Source organism: Muntiacus reevesi, chromosome 3 (genome assembly GCF_963930625.1).
Source record: "Muntiacus reevesi chromosome 3, mMunRee1.1, whole genome shotgun sequence".
In the NCBI taxonomy this organism is placed as follows: Eukaryota; Metazoa; Chordata; class Mammalia; order Artiodactyla; family Cervidae; genus Muntiacus; species Muntiacus reevesi.
The window spans coordinates 65,732,587-65,750,470 of record NC_089251.1 but is presented as its reverse complement, the minus strand read 5'-3'; the positions used below and the strand labels follow the sequence as shown (position 1 = coordinate 65,750,470).

The 17,884-nt window shown below is 36.1% G+C and overlaps 1 protein-coding gene across 5 annotated transcripts in view; it reads right to left on the bottom strand.

The window, feature by feature from the left end:
* Window positions 1-17,884, bottom strand: part of RTN4 (reticulon 4) — a 68,946-nt gene that overhangs the window by 11,615 nt on the left and 39,447 nt on the right. For all 5 annotated transcript variants that reach the window (XM_065929283.1, XM_065929285.1, XM_065929286.1 and 2 more), the window contains 2 exons: window positions 4,468-4,675; window positions 1,074-1,212 (listed from right to left, as the gene is read on the bottom strand). In XM_065929283.1, the coding sequence (XP_065785355.1) occupies window positions 1,074-1,212; window positions 4,468-4,675 (347 nt within the window). The remainder of the gene's footprint in view (window positions 1-1,073; window positions 1,213-4,467; window positions 4,676-17,884) is intronic.

The window sequence follows — 17,884 nt, the reverse complement described above, 5'->3', positions numbered from 1 at the left end:
TACTAATCAAAGATCCCAATGATATAACCATGATCTCTTTATTTACAGACTGACATCAGATTATTTTAAAGCACTACTACAGAATGGGTCACTAAATGCAAGCACTCTACACAAAAGAGATAATAAATAATAAAAGGAAACTCAATTTTTTACCATTAATGTTACTAGTAACTGAGGTTCCAAGTCTTAATAAACTGAGAGAAGCACACAGCTGAACATAACGTCCATTACTGGCTTATTAAGACTAAGATATATGTTAAAAGCATTTTGAGCATTTAAACCTACTCTGACCACCAGAGAAATTGTTTTGCCAAATCTAAAGGCCCAATCGTCCTATTGCTAAGACATCCTTGGTTTGCAGTACATATCTCTTAGAAAAGAGAAATTATGGTAATTACTACCATAGTACATTTCTACCCAGGCTTAGACATGAAACAAGTCTGTCTTAAATCACAGGCAGTAATACACAAAACACAAACAGTAGGTTCTACACAAAAGAAAAGTACTGTAGTCCCAGTTCTTGGGGTTCACATTATGTGACCAATTTAGTACTCATTTAGAATCAGTCTGAACTCTGGCAAGCTTACTTACAAGGTGAGACTAACAGCTGCTATGTAGCAAGATCCAAAAACTAAATTCCAAAGATTACCAACTGATGATTAATTGAAGTATTTCAGAATATTAACACTTTTCAAGAAAACATTCAAAAAAAGTGTAGGGATATGAAATAGCTTATATGTATATATGTGCCAGACTCTAAAACAAAGTCAAACCAGATGAAATAATATTTGGCATTAAATCTACTAGATAATCTTTATTCTTACAGCCAAAATTCTCACTTTTAATCTTTATGATTTCCAAAACTTAGAATTTATAACATTTTCCTTTAAAAAGGAATTGCCTTTCCTCCATCTTAAATATTTTATTTGATTCTGAATTTCAGAACAGAAGTTTACAGTGATGATTTCATTACATCTTTATCATTTATTTTAATTTAGAAAACAGAGTTTTATTCTCTTAACTCTGATGTTAAATTCTGGGTATGTCAAAAAATGGAAAGCAAATAAACTTACCTTCAGAGAATCAACTAAATCATCAACTAAGAAGAGGCGTCTGAGTTCTTTTATTGTGCAGTTCACATGACCAAGAGCAGAATTACTGTACTTCTGAACCAACTCCTCAGATATAGCAACTTCAGATTCCAAATATGCCCTAGAAAAGAAGACACACCTTAACTGTCACTGACTGGAATGATTTTTTGTGAATGTCAATCAATTGGCAAATAGATATCCATAAAGGAGCACATTAATAAAATATTTTACTATAGAAGCATACTCCTTCCAAATTAATAAGCACAATGTAAAAACTCACCAAGCATGGGGTGTTTGATTGATAAGGCAAGTATAGCAAATAAGCATATGCTTTGAAGTCAGACAGATTCTGAGCTTGAATGTTAACCTCTGCCACTAACCTGGCTGTGTAACTTTAGAAGTTATTTAGTCATCCCTTTAACTCAATTTCCTCATTTATACAACAGAGATTATCTTGAGATTTCAATGCGTAAAGTGCTTATTAATAATACAATCAAGGACAAAGAAGCACTCAATTAATGGTAGTTATTATTGTGGATTTGGTTTTTTTCAGGTGGACAAAATGTTATCAACTATTCCTAACAAAGATCCTATTCATTTCCAAATAACTACACTCTCTTCGCCTAATCTTTAGGGGAAAGAAAGTGAAAGTGAAGTTGATCAGTTGGGTTTGACTCTGCGACCCCATGGACTGTAGCCTACCAGGTTCTTCCGTCCATGGGATTTCCAGGCAAAAATACTGGAATGAAAACACGAATAAATCAAGCCCCAGACTGTTCATTCAGGTGCTCCAATCTATAGTGAAATAGCTGGAATTGTCAAATTTAAGAAGACAACTATAATGGGGAAAAATAGTCAAGTCAGCAGGAATTGTTTCATTATTGTTTCAAACATCTTGGAGCAATCAGAAGTGCTATTCTCTCTTATCTGTTGGAAGCAGCTCCGTATCCAGTCCCTCTCAAAAACTCCCCATGTCTGTGGACACTAGTTACACTGGAAATTACCGTCCTCTCTAGTACTTCCTTGCCTCTAGTTTTACTCCTGCAATATGCCCAAATGCCTCCTTGTTTTTACCCACTACACCATCACTATAGTTTAAGTGGATGTACTTGGATTCCTTCTTTTTGAGCTATAGTAGACAGTGCTCTTTAGGCTGAACTCAGGTAGGAATCAGAAGACCTGATACCACCTCGGTATTTAACCTTGCAAAAGGCATGTAACTTCTCTGGGTCATGGTTCCACCTCTACAGAATTAGAGAAACAGACTTCCTGAATCCATTCAAACTCAAACATTCTATGATTCTGACTTTCCAACCCTGAATGCTTCCAATCTTCTTTCTCACTACTATGCTGTAGTTCAAAATTGAGCTATTCCTCAAACGTTCTTCACCTTAATGGGAGGCTTTGTTTCTCATGCTCTTTTCCCCATCCACGGTGCTCTCCCCTCACCTCTGGTGACGGCACACCCAAGTCAGTCAGCACCACCTCATATCCCACCCATACATGAAGGCCTCTCCCCCACCCTACTATGTAACTCAAATAATGCTTTCTTTTGTATTATTCTTATAGTAATTATTGTATCCATCCTGAAATATAGACATGTGTATACCTGTACATTTTTTTCTACTACAGTATAAAGTGTCAAGGACTAAGAACATCACCTTTATTAATACAATGTCTAGCACAGGACAACTATTATTTCAGTTCAGTTGCTCAGTCGTGTCCAACTCTGTGATCCCATGGACTGCAGCACGCCAGGCTTCCCAGTCCATCATTATTTATTGGCCAACAAATAGCAAGTTATTATTATCAAGTTAAAAATGGTCAAACATTCACACCTAACCCTTAAACCAGCAAAAATGTATTAGTGCAGTTTTAAGAAATATAGAGAAGTGGCTGATATGACTTTAGCTGGATTCTGTTTCTCTGTACCACTGCTTTTGTTCCTGCTGAAGACAAGACGCCTGCCCAGCAGGCCCAAAGGCATGCACCGGAGGACATTTACATTCTTTCACCTGGCGTTTATGTCCTGTGACTGCAATGGCAGCACAGTCGGCACTCCTTCCCAAAGACCACAGTGATATTAACTTTACTAACGTGACTGAAGAACTTGGAAAACTGTCCGAAAGGCAGTTAAATTGGCATGTTAGATGAATTTACTTTACGACTATAAAAGGCCTTTGAGCTAACAATGTTTCTTTAGCTTCTTTTAAACGTCTTCTTTAAAATCAAACAATATGTAAAATTTATAGATAATTTAGAATTGTTGGCCTGATAATGTTTTTATATATTTCAATGTAACTAATTAAAAATCATACTCCTTTACGATTTGTGGCATGATATAACTGCTGTTTTGAAGTTGCAATTTCATATTACTGAATTCATACTTTGTTTCCTCTGTAAAATGTAGTAATGTCTATTGTCTCATCGAGTCTCAAGAAAACTGGGAAGCTGAAATTAGGACAACAGTGGTGTTAAGTGATAGAAACTGGTAAGTCTGAGACAAAAGACTCATTTAAAAATATGAAAACTTAGTGGCTGTCAGGGGCCAGGTGGGGAGCAGCTATAGGTACAAAATGTCTTTTGAGTCTAATGAAAATATCTGGAATGAGATGGTGATGGTTGTACAAATCCATGAATATATATGGAAAACCACTGCATTTTACAGTATGTGAATTATATTTATCTCAATTTTTAAAGGAGGGGATGAGGGTGGGGAACGTGCCGAGTATGAAGTGAGATCAGAAGATCCAAGTTGAGGTGTGTCCATCCCATTAGCAACCAGAAATATAATGCTAGTGTACTTGTCAAAATAAGGTAAGATGATGATAATTTACAGACAAGAAAATGGTGAAATAAAGGAGTTCTCCAAAGGATAATACCAAAGTAATGCCTTAGGGAAGGAGGAGAAGAAACTAGACAGAGTAGGAAGAAATGGTAAGAAAAGACAGACATAGTGAGGAAGCACGATGGAAAAGCATAGTATCAAACAGCATAAAGAATAATCAATAAAGAAAATATAACTCTTGCCAATCCCAAACATGTTAAAAAGATATAGCTTCCTTAAAAGTAAAATTAGGTAACCAACACCTACTTCTAATAAGTAACTATTACTAACATGTAGTGGAGTTAGACTACGGCTAATGATCCATAAACCCAGTCTTTTCCATCAGGAGCCTATGAAATGACCATTAGAAAGTCTAAAAAGCAAATGCTTTCGGTATAGCTTTTTAGCAAAAATTTGCAATTATCTTTTAGCAGTTAAAAAAAAAAAAAAGCATGCCTGTATCTCTACAAATAGCAGAGATTAGCCTCAGTCAATACTGAGACTGTTTGTAGTGCTGCCAATGCGTGCCTTGTTTTCCAGACATCTCACCTGAATGGGTGGCCTTCATCAGATTTCTGGATAGCCTGGATCACACCCTTATATATCCTAAAGCTGATAGTCACAGAGAGCAGGGCCAAGGCAATGTAGGCCGTTACACTCACAATGCTGAATACTGTCAGTGAGAGCAGCAGGAATAAGCTGGCACCAAACACCACTCCAGTCTTCTTAATGTCTCTCCAGTAGAGGAGGTCAACAACTAAAGATGCAAAAAGAAGAGATCTGAAATTAGAACATGACCTTACCCATTTTTATTTACCTACAAAAGTAAAATGGCCTTAAGATAAAGTGTGTATATACATATATATTCAAATAATAGAAAAAATACCTTAACACAGAAAAACTACTAACTCAAAACATGCTAAAAAGTTAAAACTTTACTAAAAACTAAAAAGATGAGGTTCACAGCTCTGCTTTTAAGAGATCTCTGAGAAACTTCACAAAACTGAAACCTAACCTGGCTATCACTGAAACAAACATTTCCTACAAAGCTAATAATAGAGGGAAATAGCCTTTATACTATCGAGAAAGCTATTTTCCTCTAGGAGCAGGTAAATGCAATGCCATAAAACTTTAGGTGTCAAAGAAAAAAACATGTTACATTATTATATAATGTTTATTAATAGTAAGGAGTCGGACAAAGCCTAACCTAGCAAGTCTGCTCTTGGCCCATGGTCACAGGCCACCGTGGGGATCGAATAACCAGGGGCCTGTGGTCTCAGGATCAGGTTATGTACAACCCAAGGAGAACATAATTATGTACAGCCCTCCTCTGCAGGAGGCCCAAGATCTCTTGAACTCACAGGCTAAACATAGTTCATCCCTTTCTGGATTGTGGACAGTTGGGATCGGGGAGTGTTCTTATAGTAAAATAAATATGGATATACTCTTGAGTACATTTTTAAATGGTTATTTTTAAAATGAAGAAGGCAATAAAGAAAAATCACATCTAGGGGCTACTTCAGTCTTGATCCCCAGGTCCTCTAATGTGTTTGAACTTCCTTTAGTGTTAAGGGTACTTTATGTTAGATATTATTTTGAAGCCCTAAATTCCTATTAGTAAAAATCATATGAGTACTGATTAAGATATTTTAAATGCCCGTAAGTGTGCTACACATACCAGGGGTTCAACACTTATTATGTTTAAGGAACATTTATTCCATCCTCCTAAATATGATCTGATTTGAATGCTATTAATTTAACATCCTATATAGGATTTACAGCTTTGTTTTCAAACTCTGATTTCAACTATTTATTAAAGTTTCTCTATTTTGAGTTTGCTCCAACTCTGCCTAAAACACCTAAAACACAAAACATCAGTTTTGTCCTATTCAACTAGTTTCTACTACTATGCTAATATACTAGCACAACTGCGACCTGACCAGAACTTGAAATAGTCCATCTACACCATGAATAACAAACACTGAATAAAGCAATAACAGCAATGCTAATAGCTTTCTGACATTCAGCAAACACTCACTGAGCTGAGATGCTGTTAAAAAACAAAAACAACTCAACCTAGTAGGATGAATTTAAAAACCTGAAAATGGGGGCATGGATTTTTCTTTAAGCCCTGTCCCACTAGAAAACACCATAATTCTAGGAAGATAAGACACATAAAAACAGTATCAGTAAATTTTAAAACAAATACCATACCATTGTGAGAATTTAGAAAAGGAAGAAGACTGGAGAAAATTTTAAAAGACTTTGTAAGAGACAGCTGAGTCTTGAAGAATGGGTAGGCATCTAGAAAACCTACAGGGACAGGGCTCATTTTAAGTCTCTGCTAGCAACAATTCTAATAACCAGTGCAGTTTTCTTTCTTTCAGCAAGAGGGTAGGGAAAAACAGTAACAAAGTTAGTCTTTGGTAACAGCCTTTCCTGGAGGCTCCCCCTATGCCCCACAACAGTAGCTTATCCAAGACAGACCCAACAGGAGCTTTCACAGACAAAGCACTTAAGACTCCGGAGTCCAATCACCTAGACTCAAACACTGGTTCCATAACATACTAGTTATGTGACTTCAGGCAAGTCGTTAAATCACTCTACACTTCACCTTCTTCCTCTATAAAATATGTATACAAATAGAAATGATTTTACTGAGATCATTACTGATTTTACTGAGATGTTGTAAGGATTAAGTGAGATAATGAATTAACAAAATTCTTCATCAGTAAGATAATAGAATACATTTAATATAGCATACAGCATAAAATAAATATCTCCTAATGTCAAAGCTGTTGTTTTTGTTATTATTATAAATGCCACCATAATCATCATCACCTTCTTATTCATGTTTTTAAATAATAAATACACATGGAAAAAGAAAATGTCAACCTATGAATAACTTTGGGCTATCCAAATGGCACTAGTGGTAAAGAACCCGCCTGCCAATGCAGGAGATGTAAGAGACTTGGGTTCCATCCCTGGGTTAGGAGATCCCCTGGAGGAGGGCACAGCAATTCACTCTAGTATTCTTGCCTAGAGAATCCCATGGACAGAGGAGCCTAGTGGGCTATGGTCCATAGGGCTGCAAAGAGTTGGAACATGACCAAAGCAATTTAGCAAACACTGCTGTGTTACATCACAAACATGTCACTTTATAAATCACCTGGAAAAGGATTTTAAAACATACCTATGTGTTCATCATTACAGGGCAAATACAAGTTGATAACCTAGATGAATGAGCAAGTAAACACCCCAAATCTATTTTTATATGAGGGAAAAAAAAAAAAAACTTCCTTTGTAAAAATGTCTGATCCTCAAAGTGCTCCAAAACATTTATTAACCCTCAATATCACTATTGTTGATAAAAGATAAATGCAGACATCCTATTTCTTACCATCATTAAAAAGACTTAGAGGTATATACAACATATATTAACATCAAATCAAGTTACCTAAAAAACAAGAGTTACTGTCCGAACAGTTTCAATGACTAGGTAAGAATTATTTATAAGTAGTCTATGATTGCTGTATAGATGGCTGTGGTGGAAAGAAGTACCAGGAACAGGGACTCAAGAAACCCACACCCTGGTACCCACATCCTCAGCACTGTATAACTTTGGATGAGGCTTTACTTCCTGTAGACTCACAGAAACGAACAGGACTCAGTCAGTACAGAGATACACGTCAATCCTGCATCCAAATTCCCAATCAGTGTGTCAAATTAGTCAGATTTTATGTTCTATTGTTCGTGCGAGAAAAATTTAAAATATCTGCTTTCTTTTTGATCTAGATTTACTAGGGGGTAAGAAGCTTAAATATTTTATATCAGTTTTTTGAAATGAACATTCCTTTTGGTCAAACATTACTAAAGATTTAGGAAAACAAATTCACATTCCTATAGTTTTTCAAGTCATTATAAACTATGCCATTATGACAACAGTATGAGAGGAGCTAAAAAAAGACTGCAAAGTTACAGACTTTTTACACCTAAGAAATGTTTTCCACGTTGCCAATCTACATTTTCCACATATCCCTTTATTTCCTGAGTCAGCATTTACTGGGCACTTAGACCGAATACTGTCTATAGACATTATCTCTTTCAATTATTAAAACTATGAGGCAGGCTTTCAGACAAGAAAAGCAAGACCCAGATCGTTTAATAAGTAGTGAACATGAATTTTTAACACAGACTTCCTACCGATAAAACTCACCCTCTTCACACATGATGCCAAATTAAAGGCTCAGACTTCTATTAAAAATGTGTAACTGTGAAGCCTGAAGGACTATCTAGTTAGCGGCTTTTACCTCTGGGTTGTACTGTTATAAACTTAATTTGCTTCATTCCCTCTTATGCCACCTGAAATTGTCCCTTTTTGAGGGAAGCATGAGTTACTACTATGTTTACCAAAAATGCACCCTTTCTATTCATGTTTGATACCACTAGAGAATCTTATAACAAGTGTGGTTCTCCCAGTAGGCTTTCCTACTGGGAAGAAAATACCCTCCCTAATAGCTTAATATTAATATTTACATACAGCTCATAGTTACAGTTCTGGTGCTTTGGGCTGAATCAAGCCAATTTCCCCTAAGCTAATGATATGAGAATAGTCATGTATATGATCCAGTGATATTCAGTGACTGCAGCCTAATATAAACCTAACTGCATGCAAGTACAGTAAACTATAACCTACTACTTCCTTTCTACCTATCAAACGGTTCCTAAGAACCGTTTTCAAGAAATGGAAGAGCTCTGAAGATCTTGTCTACAAGTCTATATATATATATATACACACACACACACATATATATATAATGTGAAAATATGCAAATAGTATAGTTCTCAAAACAGATACAATGAAAGTCATGTGGAAACAAGTCCCAGAGATGCCCTGCCGCTGAGGAGGGGCAAAGGGCAGAAGAGTCAAGAGAGACACGTCGACTTGGCACTGACGGGCAAACGAAAGACAAAAGTAATACACCTACAGGAAGGTCCGAGGAGCAATACGCATGGTCATCACGGTCACTGTGCACGTATAGAAGAGTTTCAATCTATTTTTGTAAAGGAATTTAACAGATTGTTAGTGAAGCTGCAAGGATTAAAAAAAAATACAGTTTCTAGCAAAGAGGGGTACAATTTTAAATGATATTCACCAGTATTTCTAGTTTCACAGATTCCTTAAATTGGTTTTAATGAAAAAACTTTGAAAGATAAAGTTTATCCAGTATTGGTGATTCTCAATGGAGGGAGTCATAAAATTTTTTCAAAATCCTTTCCTTCCTGAGAAATATATTCAAATACTATTGCTTCTAATATCCATCAAGAAATTTATGCATTATATCTGTTAGTTAGTTTAGATGTTTGTTCAACCCTGACACCAAAATCAGGCAGGCACATCACAAGAAAACTACAGACCAAGATTCCTTATGAATACAGATACAATAATCCTCAACAATGTACGAGCAATATGAATCTAGCAACACATAAAAAGGGTTACACACCATGGCCAAGTGGTATTTATCACAGGAATACAAGGCTGGTTTCAACATATGAAAACCCATCAATAATATACCATATTAAAAGAATTAAGGACAAAACCCCACATCATCAAAACAAAGAAGCATATGACAACATCCAAGACCCTTTTCATTATAAAAATACAAACTAGCAAAAGGAATGGAAGAAATGTCCTCAAGCTAATAAAGGTTATCTACAAAAAACCCACAACTAACAGCATACTTAATGATGAAAGACTGAAAGCACTTCCCCTAAGGCCAAGAAGTAGGCTAGGATATTCCTCTTTCAGCTTATATTCAACACTGTCCTGGAGGCATGGAGGTAGGGCAGTCAAGAAAAAGAAATAAAAGGTATCCAGACAGAAAAGGAAGAAATTCAACAACCTCTATTTGCAAATAACACAATGTTATAGGTGGAAAATCCTAAGGAATCCACCAAAAAAGCAACAGAACTAATAAACAAGTCCAGAAAAGTTGTAGGATATATATACACACACACACATATATATATTGATCCATACATAAAAAATCAACTGTATTTCTATACTAGCAATGAATGATCTGAAAATGAATTAAGAAAAGAATTCCATTTACAATAGCATCAAAAAGAGTTTAAACAGCACAAGACTTAGAAACTGAAACTACAAAAGTGTTGAAAGAAATTAAAGACAAATACATGGAAAGACAGCCCATGTTTACAGACTAAAAGGCATTACAAAAATGGTAACGCGCCTCAAATTGATCTAGAGAGCAATCTCTATCAAAATCCTAGCTGCCTTTTAGCAAAAACTGACAAGCCAATAATAGAATTCCTATGGAAATGCAAGAGATCCAGAATAATTTTGAAAACCAGAGTTGGAGACCTGGCACTTTCCTTCTTCAAAGCTTCCAACAAAGATACAGTAATCAGTTTGGTAGCAGCGCAAGGATGGACAGAGAGATTATGGAATAAAATTAAAAGTCCAGAAATAAACCCCTACATTATGGTCAAGTGATTTTGATAAGGATGCAAAGACATTCAATGGGGGAAAGAACAGTTTTTTCAACAAGTGATGCTAGGACAACTGGACATTTAACTTCAAAGAGACTGAGGTTGGACCCATACCTTACACCATATACAACTCAAAATGGATTGAAGACCTGAAGAGTTTAAAGTACAAAACTCTTAGAAGAAAAAAAAAGTATAAATCTTCATGGTTTTGGATTAGGCAATGTTTCCTTATAGCAGAAACAGTTTAAAAAAAATAATAATAAATTGACCTCAATAAATCAAAAACTTCTGTGCTTTAGAGGGCATTATCAAAGTGAATATTCAACCACAGAATGGGAGAAAGTATTTACAAATTAAACATCTGATACAAGACTTGAATTCAGAATATATTTAAGAAACTTACAACTCAACAATAGAAAGACAAACCAGCTGAAAACTGGCAAAGGATTTGAATATAAATTTCTGCTAAGAATATGGCCAGTAAGCAATGTAAAGGTGTCATTAATCATTAGAGAAATGCAAACCAAAACCACAATCAGATATCACTTCAGACACATTAGGTTGGCTAAAATAAAAAAGGCAGATGACAAATGTTGGCAAGAAGTAAAAGACTGGAATCTTCTTACATTGCTGATGGGAATTCAGCCATGGTGAAAAACTGGCAATTCCTCAAAAAGTTGAACAGAGTTACCATATGACCCAGCAATTCCACTCCTAGGAATTTCCATCCAAAAGACTAGAAAAATCTATGTATACAAACATTCACAACAGCATTACTCATAGTAACCCAAAGAGGAAACAATCCAAATATCCATCAACTGATAAATGGATAAACAAAATATTCATATGATGGAATATTATTCAGCCATAAAAAGGAATGAAGTACTGATAACATGCTACAATATGGATGAGTCTTGAAAATATTACACTAAGCTAAAGAAGCCAAACACAAAAGGTTATGCGGTTGTTCGGTTCTGTTTATATCAAGTGTCTTGAATAGGCAATTCTATAGAAACAGAAAGTAGATTTGTGGTTGCCAAGAACTGGAGTAGAGATTGGGAATGACTGATGATGGCTTTAAGATTTTTTTGAGGGTGGGGATGAAAATGTTCTGAAATTAAACAATGGTGATGGCTGCACAATTCTGGAAATATACTAAAAATCAATAAGTTGTATATTTAATTAAAAAATTAAAAAAAAAAACCCTTCAGTAAATATTACTGGTTAGGATGAAAGCATACTTATGCCAGTTTAAAGCATGCAATAATCCTAATTATTCAAAAAATGTTTCTATGCTTTGGATTTAACATTTGTTTATTTAAACTTTCAGATATCTACACTTATTAAATAAAAAATAGTGATGCTTTTAGGTAACTTATAAAACAGTAAATACTGTCTTACAGGCTTTTCTTACTAGGACCTGAAAAACTGCTAAATGCCTTTAATCTTTATATTACCTGCTTCATTAATATTCGCTGCACTGTCTGAATAACGACCAGATTAACATGTTTCTATTCCTAAAAATAATTAAAGAGTTTAATATTTTCAAATTAAAGGACATCTTTAAGTAAGAACTACAAGTTCTCTAAAATGCTAATTTTGGATTCCTCTGTAATCACTTCAGTAGTGCTGTTTATGAAGGAAGAGTTTAATGGCCTCTTTATTCTTGAGAAAATTAAGACAAAGGGCTTGTACAAGGAAAAGTTTACCCTTTCATGCTTCCTGAAGTCCCTCTGTACAGCAGAATGGAGTGTTAATCACGAAGGCAACCTAAACTTTATTCTTAAATAAAATGTTCATGAAATGCCTTTTAAAAATCTGAAATTAATCTAACAGTGCTTTTTCCTTTTATAACAGTGGAGAATGCTTATGGATCACCAAATATTAATAACTTTGATCAATTCAAACAAAATTTTTGTCATTTAGAAAAAAGTGATTTACTCCCTGCAGTGCTTCCCCACTTTTGTTCTCCAAATAAAACTATGAAAAATCTTTGACTGTGCTTTGTGCAGTGCACAGAGTAGTACAGCATCATTATCAAATCGAAATTTTAATTAAAATAACTCCCCATACACTACAGTCTTTTATTCAAAAGAAATAACTTCTGGCCCAAGGAAGAGTAGGAAGAGTTTGCGTACATGTGGTAATCATAAATTGTCGACTGTCATAGCTAAAAATAGTGCCAGCCTTACATGCAGGAGTCATCCAATTACATTTTGCCCCAAATCAAATTCTTACTGAAGCTCTTCCTTGAATAGCCTGAAGTCAGGTTTCAATTCTTAAATCTTTTATCTGGGCAGGAAAAAACCCTGAACTAGGTGGTCCTAAAAACACTGAGAGAACAAGCAACAGCTAGTGGGAAAATGCCTACTTCCTAAGCAAAAGCAAATATTAAGTACTCTTTAATAAAGAAAGGTGAAGAATGAAAAAGGGAGAAAGGCAGTTAAAAAGGAGATTAATAAATATAAACAAATAAATGTTTAACCATTAGAATGATATGAAATTTTTAGTTTATTTTTCACAATCATAGTCTTCATACTAATACATATTTATTAGAAATCACAAGCCTTAAATAAAATTTTCCCAATTGCCAGGAAAAATGACTAGAATTCAGAGTTAATAATTTATTACCACATAGTAAGTTTTTATCTCCATATAATAAGCAGTACTCTTGCCTGGAGAATGCTATGGACAGAGGAGCCTGGTGGGCTACAGTCCATGGGGTCGCAAAGAGTCGGACACCACTGAAGGACTAACACACACACAATAAGCGTTCACCTGCCTAACAAACGACAGGTGAAGGTACACAAGAACTGTGCAGAGTGGGAGTTTAAACTTTCAGCAAAGACAGTGAGAGGAGCTTGAGTCCTATTTCTCCCATCTATTTACCATCAGTATGGCCCTGGTTAGATCACTGAACCTAGTTTCCCCATGTGTAAAACTGGAACAATGATAGCCACCTAACAAGTTAGTTGAAAATGAAATGGGATTTCCACGTGAAAATGCTTGGTGAACTAAATACTAAATAAAAGTAATGTCTGAAGAGATAAAGTCAAGGGGCACAATCAAGTATTAAATACTATGCTTTAATGCTCAACTAAGCTCTGATTTTTTTAAAAGGTGAGTTCAACTTTCTTTGAAAGAAATCACTTGGTTTCAGTTAGGAAGTTTCATGTTGAAGGGTACCTAGTATTGCTACAAAGTATCTCAACTGAATACTTGGCAAACTAGTCTCCCTCTTGGCCATCTCTCCTCATCCTGTAGCTTGCGTTTCTAAAAGACATTAATTTCAGACAGGTCCTTGTGTCTTTCATCACTAAATTCTCCCTGTCTTTACTCCGGACAACTTTACAGTATGTTGTCCATTTTGACCACCACATATCTAAGGAAGAAACATTTTACATAAAATTAGTATAAATTCTATATTTGCCCTTTCTGCAGTAATTTGGTAATCCCCTATTCTGAGTAAGGAACTGTGCAACAATTTTGTGTACATTATCACTGATCACAACATCTCTATAAAGTGCTTTTACCTGCATTTAATACATAAAGAAAGTGAAGCTTAGAAGTATTAATATTATTAAACTGTGCAGGATTACCAACTGAAATTCAGGTCTGACCATGAATTCTCACTCCTTCCATCATACCACATTTTGTATTTAAAGGAATTTATCTAACCCCACATCCAAGGTCAGGGGTGGTGGCCGAGAGGAGCTACCCCACAACCAAGGTAGGGAGCAGCAACTGTCCTTTGCTGGAGCGGCTGTGAAGAGAAACCCCACATCCAAGGTTAAGAGAAACCCAAGAAAGACGGTAGGCGCTGAGAGAGGGCATCAGAGGGTAGAGAGACTGAAACCACAATCACAGCCAGTCTGATCACATGGACCACAGCCTTGTCTAATTCAATGAAACTAAGCCATGCCGTGTGGGGCCACCCAAGACAGACGGGTCATGGTGGAGATGTCTGACAGAATGTGGTCCACTGGAGACGGGAATGGCAAACCACTTCAGTATTCTTGCCTTGAGAACCCCATGAACAGTATGAAAATGCAAAAAGATAGGACACTGAAAGAGGAACTCCCCAGGTTGGTAGGTGCCAAACATGCTACTGGAGATCAGTGGAGAAGTAACTCAAGAAAGAAGAGGATGAGACGGTTGGACGGCATCACTGACTCAATGGACATGGGTTTGGGTAGACTCCAGGAGTTAGTGATGGACAGGGAGGCCTGGCGTGCTGCGATTCATGGGGTCTCAAAGAGTCGGACACAACTGAGCGACTGAACTGAACTGATCAGTACTCATTTGCTCTTTATCCTTCTTGAGGATCCCATATAGTATTTCAACCCCAGTTTAAATAACTGAGGGGACACAATTTCAGTAATACAGATTCATTAATAGAAGTGAATCATGTTGTTTAAATTGCAAATTGTGATTCCTAGAACCTATCTAAATTGTCCCTCTCTTTGAAAATAATAAATTAAAACTAAAATAGCAATAGATATAGATAGATGAGACAACATAAATCAACCACAAAACTGCACATCTTCCTAATAATGTAGCATTTTGTAAGGTCAATGTCTTAAGCAGTGTTGGAGAATTATTCCAAAAGAGACTGATAGTTCAATAGGCACTTTAAAATAGAGTATGTGACCTCAAGAGATTAAGAGTAACCAACAGGAAAGTCATGAAAACCCTTGAACCTTTTTTGTAAAGGGACATTATGTATGATCCACTGTGAAAATTCAACGATAAAAAAAATGTCATTTTGTGTTAACCAATTTCATAGTAAAAACTACACATCAAAAAGCCCCAAAACTTGATTCATCTCTGTTTATTCTAAGAACTTATGCATAGCTGTGATTACAACCTAAATTTTAAGTTTCATAACTGTTGGTTTTATGTTTCAAGATAAAGTCTTAAATAAATCTTTTGCCCTCTGTTATTTGCCATGAAATTTGAGCTTACTTTAAGTGGTTGTTTCTCCTATATTAAAAATCCTCAAGGAGAAAATGTTTCAATATACTGCAGGAGGGTAAAACTACTATTACTGTTGCTGCCTTCTAAGGAAAATTCAAACTTCTATGAGTTAAAAGAACTGTGAGGTTCCCTAACCAACCAACCAATTTACTTAATTCATTAGTTCATGTTGTTTTCAACACTTCCTTTAATCCCACATTCCATTTCTAGCTGTATTAAAAGCGAACCAAAAAATACAGCAGATAATAGTTCTAACTTCTCACTTGCAATGTGCTGGCATCCACACATTACAAGAAATAGGCACCAAACCTTAGAAATAGTAAATTGCTGCAGAAGTCCTATTTTCTATTAATAAAAAATATGTGGGAAACATATGTTCCATTACTCCAGAAATCTGAAAAGCTTAATAAACTGAAATAGGTGAAAAAGTCAGAGCAAATTACTAGTTTAAAAAGAGAATGAACTTCACTAGTAGGTAAACCTCTATAACCTTACATATCTATTGCATACTCAATATAAATGTTCAATGAATAAATGGCTAATAGTACTTACAATGTGTATATGTATGTGTGTGTGTGTGTGTGTGTGTTAGTTGCATCAGTTGTGTCCAACTCTTTGTGACTCTATGGACTGTAGCCCACCAGCTTCTTCTGTCCATGGGATTCTCCAGACAAGAATCCTGGAGTGGAGCCCTCCTCCAGAGGACCTTCTCAACCCAGGAATCAAACCCATGTCTCTCGCTTCTGCACTGGCAGCACACATTCAACAGTATTTTAGTGTCTATCAGTACCTTACATAAATGCTTAAAATGTGACTGGATTAAAAATTTGAGGACAATGAAGCAGACTGAAGTAGACATATTGATATATTTATACACTATATACACATAAACACACATCCAGTAACATAAATAAGCATTATCCTTGATGATGATCCTATGCCACTAGCTATGTAGTGATGAACAAATAATTCAATCTCTTTAGTTTTCCTGTTTTCCTTACCTGTAAAACATGACTATTTAAAATAGGATAAATGACTATTAAGGTGCCTTATCTATGGGTAAAATATAAAAATCCTGGATTCACAAAAGTTGCTTAAGTTACTTAACTGCTCCTTTAAGAAGGGGTAAGGTAGGGAGAATCTCTTTTATTTCTGCCATTTTAAAATACATTTTTAAAAATTTCCAACAATGGATGTATGGGCATCCCAGGTGGCGGTGGTAAAGAATCCTCCTGCCAATCCAGGAGATGCAGGTTTGATCCCTGGGTCAGGAAGATCCCCTGCAAAACAGCATGGCAACCCATTCCAGTATTCTTGGCTGGAGAATCCCATAGACAGAGGAAACTGATGGGCTACAGTCTATGGGGTTGCCAAGAGTCGGACACAACTAAATGACCAAGTGCACGCATGCGCGCGCGCGCACACACACACACACACACACACACACACACACACAAACACACACACAGAATGGATGTATATGGTTCAAGGACAGGAGTAAACATGGCTGAATATCAAAGTTCTCATCCTCTTACTCTGTTGCAAAGCTATGCACAGTCAGTGAGAAGACCCAATGATGAGGCCACCACTATTTCTTTTGCTTTCAAGGAATTTACAGACTAGAAAAAAAAAAAAAAGTCAGTATTTTATACATATACCTGTGTGTGTGTGTGTGAGTGTGTAAATATATATGTGCTGTGCTAAGTTGCTTCATTTGTGTCCAACTCTGTTGAGACCCTAAGGACTGTAGCCTGCCAGGCTCCTCTGTCCATGGGATTCTCCAGGCGTGGATACCGGAGTGGATGGCCATTCCCTTCTCCAGGGGATCTTCCTAACACAGGAATCAAACTGGCATCTCTTATGCCTAACCTGCATTGGCAGGCGGGTTCTTTACCACTATATATGTAAAACTGTAACAGAAGGCACAGAATGAAACCCAAGAGATTGGAGTTCTGAGGAACACTGGATTATCTCCATTTGAGAGCTATTAATACCTCAGGAAGGACTGAGCCTAAAACTTGGACTGGATTTTAGACAGAGATAAAAACATAAGCAAATGCAAAGAACAGGCATGTTGAGAGAGTAAGTCCTTCAATGTGGCTGGAGGCAGAATAATGGGAGATGGGATTATAGAGGCTAGGACTAGAAAATGAATGCCGTTTAAAAGTCCAGGACAGAACTATGAACTTAATTTGAAAAGTAAAGGAAAATCCCTTAAGTGCTATAAGCAGAGCCATACTTTAGGAAGTGTTTGGCTTGATACATAGGATTTAGTAGAAAAGCCAGTTAGAAGTTCTGGTGAGGAATGAGGAGAATCCAGATTTGGGTAAACACAGAAAACAGAGATGATTCTTCCATTGCTCCCACTGCTTATCCACTCAAGATTTTAAATCATATAAAGGAGGAAAAATTACACATTTACTCTTTTTCAACTTAAACCTGGTTCTCATCAAGTAATTTACTTAAAAGAGACAAAAAT